Here is a 6,958-nt window from a genome sequence, read left to right as displayed (position 1 = left end):
AAGGAAGGAAATTACTGATGAATTAATTTAAGGAAATTTCCCAAAAGTAAAGGAAATTAGTTCCAAATTCAAAGGGCCCATTAAATGCCTAGTACAGTGGAAGAAAATAGATCCACACCAAGGTTTATCATTATAATTTCAGAACACTGGGATAATCACACTGAAGATGTTATAAACTTCCAGATAGGAAAGAAGGAAAAAAAAGGGCAAAAAAAGGTATCAATAATCAGAGTAGCTTTGGACTTCTCAGCAAAAACACTAGAAGCTGAACATAAATGAAGTGCCTTCAAAATTCTGAAAGAAAATTATTTCCAGAATGAAAATCTATACCCAGCCTGAAAATCAAGTTTGGGGACAAATAAAAAGATTTTGAGGCCTACAACATCTCAAAAATGTACCACCCTATCTGAGAAAAAAGCCACTGGAGAAACTGCTCATTGAGAAACCACTAAAGACAAAAAAGGAGGACATGAGACAGGAAATGTAACCAGGAGAGAGATGAAGGGAATCCCCAAAAGGATGCTAAAGGTAGAGCACAGAAAAACAGATATGGACTAGACATAGAAAGCAAATAGTCCAGACTGGAGCAGTGCTACTCAAGAAACTCAAAACACATTGAGGATTGTCATCTCTAAGATCCCTGTTGTAAAATTACCCTCCTTTTCACTGAGGATTCCAGCACACAAGAATTCCCCCATGGGCCCTGCTCAGATTCTTTTCTGTACTCAGCTTATGAAATTCTTATTTCTCCTGCATGCCCCAGAGTTTTCTGTTTTGGCCTATTCCTGAGAGCTGGAGGTAGCCAGGTTGGTTTAGAAACAGAAAACACAGAGCAGTTCACTCTTTTCAACCATATTGCTTCCAAACATCCAGTAACTGGTCCAGGTGCCCTAACTATAGTGGCCCTATGTCTGCTAGAACTCCACCAGGACCTTGCCCACTGACTTTTCTGAAAGAGATGCTGGTGAACTCTTGTGGAATCTGAAGCCAGATCATGACCCATGCACTCTGTTCAATTATTTTCTCCTGGAAACTTTTATCTGACAGTGGCAGTGTCACTTTTTCCTTACACAGGAAAATTTGTGCTTGTTACTCTGTTTGTTTGTTTGCTTAACTAAGGCATACATTTAGAGACACATAGATGGCCGGTAAATCTATACATTAAAACGAGGGACTGAGAAATACAAAGTCGGCATGGTGCTTATCTTTGTGGGGAGGAAGAGGGATTCAATTGGAGGGGGACACACAGAGGGCTTCTAAGTTCCTCAAATATTTTATTTCTTAATTTGAGTGGTGGGTACATATGTATTCTTTAAACTATCCACATAAATACTATTTTGTATGGATGATATGTTTTACAATATTTTTAAGTTAAAAAAAAATCAGACAATTAACAAAGCAATTTTTTAATTTAAATGTTCATTGAATGTTGGATTGATGAAAAGACTTTGGGTTTTGGCTTTAACAGTTTTTATAAGATGAAAGTGGCTGGGAAATATTTATAACCTGAGAGGAAAAATCCAATATAGAAAAAAAAAAAAAAGATTTAAAATAGGCTGAATAAAGAAAGGGGTAAAATTTCCTAGGAGAGTAGAATGAAAGCCACTGAACAGAATGAACTTCAGAGACTGGTAAAAAGCTAAGGGTATGTGTAAAGTAGAAGCTAGCAGTGCAGTGAAAAGAGAAGTGCAAGCTGATAGAGTTCCTAGGTCATTTACTAAGGGTATTGAATTTCTAGATTCACATTTCATTAAACTGTGAATCATTTAAGTCTTTCTTGAGTCAATTTCTGATATGGGATACTGTATATTACCTAATGTAGCACTAGAACATATGATGTTAAATAAATAAACATACCTGAATTTGACTGCCATCCCTCTTACTCCACTCCTATATCTGTGGCTCAATGATATTCATTAACCTCATAATTTTAACATTGTCATTTAAAGTACAAATGTTCTGCCTTTACAAAGATATAAGTAGAGAGCGGAAGAGGGAAGTGAAGGCGCCAGGCTGAGGGTTCCTGCTGAGTTGGGGTTGCTGAGGTAGCGGTCGTAGTAAGAGGAGGCCTTTGCCATCGGTCCGGATCAGGGATGTCGAAGAATACGGTGTCGTCAGCCCGGTTCCGGAAGGTGGACGTGGATGAGTACGACGAGAACAAGTTCGTGGACGAGGAAGACGGAGGCGACGGCCAGGCCGGGCCTGATGAGGGCGAGGTGGACTCCTGCCTGCGGCAAGGAAACATGACAGCTGCTCTACAAGCAGCTCTGAAAAATCCTCCTATCAACACCAAGAGTCAGGCGGTGAAGGATCGGGCAGGCAGCATTGTCCTGAAGGTGCTTATCTCTTTTAAAGCTAACGATATTGAGAAGGCAGTTCAATCTCTGGACAAGAATAGTGTGGATCTCCTAATGAAGTATATTTATAAAGGCTTTGAAAGCCCCTCTGACAATAGCAGTGCTGTGTTACTGCAATGGCATGAAAAGGCCCTTGCAGCTGGAGGAGTAGGGTCCATCGTTCGAGTCTTGACTGCAAGGAAAACAGTGTAGTCCAGCAGGAACTGGATATCTGCCATGGGAATGGGAGTTGCTGGTACAAAGACCAAAACAACCAAATGCTACCGCTGCCTTTTGAGTAGCATCTGTTTTTCTCAGCTTTGCCTTCTTGCTTCCTTTTTCATATCTGTAAAAAAGAAAATTATATATCAGCTTTTCTTTTAATGAAAATTGGGATAATAGAGAGGAAATTTTGTTTCAACAGGAGTATTTCATGCTCTCAAAAGCTATTTCAGTGATGTGAATACCCGTCTGTAAATAGTGTAGTTTACAGTCAGGTTTAATTGTGCAATTTTTAATCCCTATTAGCTGGGTTTTGTTTTGTTTTGTTTTGACTAATACTGAGAGATATGTTAAAAATTTGAGGCCAGTTTCCTAACTCATTGCTAGCCAAGCAGTGATCTGTATAAAAAATATGTTTGAGAGACTGGCAGCTATTAACATTGCAAAACTGGACCATACTTCCCCTATTTAAGCAAATGTGTTTCTGGAACTTGTGGTGGATGAACACCACTACAAAGTTACAGCTTTGTTTCTGCTAGCCTCCAGATTATCTATCCTGTGAGTTTTTAAGTATGCTTTCTTCCTTTCAACATCCAGTAATCATGGCTTCTCAATTTCTTTGTGGTTACCCAGGGTCCAGAGCAAGGAGTCTTGCTCTATATAAATGTATCTATAAAATATCAGAGCCTGTTTGGCATGAGCATAAAACTTTTGTCCCCAAAATCTAATAATATGGCCCTATTTGGGGAAACTGTAATCCAAATCAGAAAGGATATGGACACTGTGATGTAGTTCATTCCCTGGGCAGTCTCTGAATGAAATGCTATTTTCTATAGAAATACAGAAGCTGCCTTAGACATTATGAGATGTGCAATTAGTATTTAATATGCCCTATAAATGTCTTCAGTATTCTTCAGGGTAATTGGGATCTCAAAAGATTTGGTTCAGATCCAAACAAATATACATTCCATATTTTATCTCAGTGTTTTTTAAAAAAGAAAATGCCACACAGCAAAAAGTGTTTACTTTGTTGGACAAACCAAATCAGTTCTTAAGAAAATGACTGGTGCTTATAAAAAGCTATTCTTTAGTAGCTCCAAAACAAATACCCAAAAGCATTTGACCAGAAAGGAAATCAGCCTGTGTTTAGTATTTACATTGGATACCAGTTTCATAATCATTGACTTATGTGAAAACTGGTACAGAAATTGTATACTCTTTGCTGTTTTTGATAACTGCTGTTTTGTTTTGTAAAAATGATAAAGTTCAGAAAATAAAATGTCAGTGTTGAATATTTAAAAAAAAAAAAAAAAAAAAACAAAGATATAAGTAAATGTTTTCTAATAGACTGTTGATAGAGAAATTAAATTCAGAGATCACTAAACATGTTGAGACAATGTGTTTCTTTATACAGTACTCTTCCTGGAAATTAGACCTTTTTAGAAACTACAGTATCTTTTTCATTCATGGTAGGAATATCATTTAGTATAAAACTCTAGGGAGATCATTAGCACTCCAGCAGTTCCAACTCATGGGTGTGAATTCTTTCTACTGAAGGTAAGATTAGAAATTGTGTTCTTGCAATGATTAAAAATACATAAAATGTGTACCATTTTTTGTGTAGAGGATATGAATATCAATGAGCATTTTACCTTAGTAAATAAGTACAAAAGTACAAAATAAGTACAGCCACTGAAAAACAGCATCTATATATGATTCGGATTCCAGGACACAATAATGACATTGAGTCAGAAGATGTGGTCTTGAATTCTCAATTCTTTCAAAACAAAGACTGCAACTTGAAGAAACTTTCTAGAAAATGAAACAAACATGCTCAAAATGGATAGGTGTCTTTATGAGGAAAATACTACACTCTTGATACTTCATTTGAAGTCCTTTCAGTGAGAACTCCTCAGAACAAGATGCTTCTCTGCCCATTTCAACATGACTGGAAAAATCAGTCTTATTTCTGCTCAGTGAGTATTTCTGTTAAAGGAAAAATGGCACAGAGGGAGGAAATAAAAGGGTGAATTGTCTTTAGTTGCGTTCACTAGAAGCAGGGCCTGAGAAAGGGCTACCTATGAAAATGATTTATTGAGGGAGCACTGCTCAGGTGAAACTTATAAGGGAGTGAGGGAAGCAAGAAAGGAGAGAAGTAGACATGGAGGTGAGTGCAGCCAAAGTTTATCTTCAGCCTGGGGAGCTTGGGAGCATGAATATCATCATAGATTTCTCTGAACTTGAGGCAAGAGGAATGGTCTTTGATACCCTCATATTGGCTTAGGGTCATTGGAGAGGGGGTGTGCTGGTTTGGATGTATTACGTCCCCCAAAATGCCATTATCTTTGATGCAGTCTTGTGTGCGCAGGAAATGTATTGGTGTCAATTGAGTTGGAGACTTTTGATTGGATGTTTCCGTGGAGATGTGATCATTCAACTGTCGGTAAGATCTTTCATTGGATAATTTCCATGGAGGTGTGGCCCCGCCCATTCAGTATGGGCCTTGATTAGTTTACTGGAGCACTATATAAGTTCAGACAGAAGGAGTGAGCTTGCTACAGCCAAGAGGGATACTTTGAAGAATGCACAGGAGCTGAGAGAGGAGCTGCAGATGAGAGACAGTTTGAAGATGACCACTGAAAGCAGACTTTTGCTCCGGAGAAGCAAAGGGAGGACAGATGCCCCAAGAGCAACTAAGAGTGACATTTTTGAGGAACTGCAGCCTAGAGAGGAACATCCTGGAGAAAGTCATTTTGAAACCAGAACTCTGGAGCAACCACCAGCCACGTGCCTTCCCAGCTAACAGAGGTTTTCCGGACACCATTGGCCATCCTGCAGTGAAGGTATCTGATTGTTGATGACTTACCTTGGACACTTTATGGCCTTAAGACTGTAACTTTGTAATCAAATAAACCCCCTTTATAAAAGCCAATCCATTTCTGGTGTTTTGCATTCTGGCAGTATTAGCAAACTAGAACAGGGAGTTACAGAAGGCTTAAGCTTCCAGGCATTGCCTGATGTGGCAGCTCCTGTTGGTCAAGGGCAAGTCCTGCTGTGAGTTCTTAGCAGCCAAAACTCAGTTCACTAAAATATTATAAAAGGTAAAATATTTTTTATTTGTGCTCTTTTTTCTTTTATCCTAACCCCTCTCCATTTACTTTAGTTGCATGTTTTGACTCCAGAACATTTTTGGTTGTAGCCATTAACATGTTAAAAAGAAAACTGTATTTTAATATTTAGACACCTTTTTTTAAGCATCTAGGTTCCTTGTTACTGACACTAAAATAAATAAATAAAAGGTTCGATTGCTTTTCAGAAAAGTCACAGATAGCCTTCAATCTAAGTAAGTCATATAGTTGGGTGGTTAAGAGAAAAGACTGGGTAAAATAGCTGTGAATTTAAAATAGGCTCTGTTGGTCAGGTGAGACCCCTAGAGATGTCAACCCACTGCAATACATGTGTCAGTGTTGCTAGCAAAAGCACAACTCACACATACTCCGGTGGGAAGACGTTTTACTCACATAGAGAAGAGACAGAGCAAGGTCAGCTGCTCTAATGGACGTCGGCTCTCCATAGAATTACGTCAGTCTCAAACCGTAGCTGAAGCAGGGAAATGTTTAGGCATAGCACCCCTCTCTTGTGTTTGTCTGCTGTAGTGGAGGAACCCCATAGCCTCCCCACCAGGGACAGATATAGCACTGGGTGTGAGCTGGATATCATAAAACATGCCCACCAGAGTCAGACTGTCTCCAGTGAATGTTTACATATGCTCAGGACAATAGGGGAAGGAATGGACCAGCAGTCTGCTTATCGACCAGGGGTTGTGTTTTATCCTGACAGGCTGACAAAGCAGGTCCTGAGCACAGGATGCATTTGTGGGTCCCAGGGAACTGTGGCAGGCACGCTAGGGCTGTCCCCTACCACAGGCTTCAGTGTTCACTAGCTGTGTGATTTGGGGCAAGTTACTCCTATGGGCCTCATCTGCTTTCTCACCTGGAAATTAAAAAAGGAATAATAACCCCTTCTTAAAATTGTTTTGGGGATTAACGAATACATGACAGAGTTCCATTTCTAGTTCTGGTGGGCCACATAATTGGACCAATCTTCCCACTAAAAATGTTGTCTAATGATCTACTTGTAGATCTGGTTGTTAGTTACACATAGGTATTTATTCTGTGGAAATTCAAGCTGTATACAAATGATTTGTACACTTTTCTGTTTGAATGTTATCTTTCAATATAATTTTATTTAAAAAGATACCATTTTAGTTTTATGGGCTGTTCAAACAAATACCATGACATGGGTTGGGTTAAACAATGGGAATTTAATGGGTCATAGTTCTGAGGTGGAGAGAAAGCCCAAATTAAGGCATCAACAGTGTGATGCTTTCTCCCTTAAGG

General features: G+C 39.1%; 1 protein-coding gene across 1 annotated transcript; it reads left to right on the top strand.

The window, feature by feature from the left end:
- Positions 1-2,039: 2,039 nt before the first annotated feature.
- LOC119536518 (actin-related protein 2/3 complex subunit 5) lies at positions 2,040-3,852 on the top strand. Its single transcript, XM_037839397.1, has one exon. The coding sequence runs from the start codon at positions 2,094-2,096 to the stop codon at positions 2,547-2,549; it is 456 nt and encodes a 151-aa protein (XP_037695325.1). The 5' UTR covers positions 2,040-2,093; the 3' UTR covers positions 2,550-3,852.
- The last annotated feature ends 3,106 nt before the right edge of the window (positions 3,853-6,958 follow it).

Source organism: Choloepus didactylus, chromosome 1, assembly GCF_015220235.1.
Source record: "Choloepus didactylus isolate mChoDid1 chromosome 1, mChoDid1.pri, whole genome shotgun sequence".
Lineage (NCBI taxonomy): Eukaryota > Metazoa > Chordata > Mammalia > Pilosa > Megalonychidae > Choloepus > Choloepus didactylus.
The sequence above is the reverse complement of the archived record's forward strand: the minus strand, read 5'-3'. Positions and strand labels throughout refer to the sequence as shown.

Coding starts and splice junctions, on each gene's coding strand:
- LOC119536518 (XM_037839397.1), top strand. CDS start 2,094: ATGTCGAAGAATACGGTGTCGTCAGCCCGGTTCCGGAAGGTGGACGTG.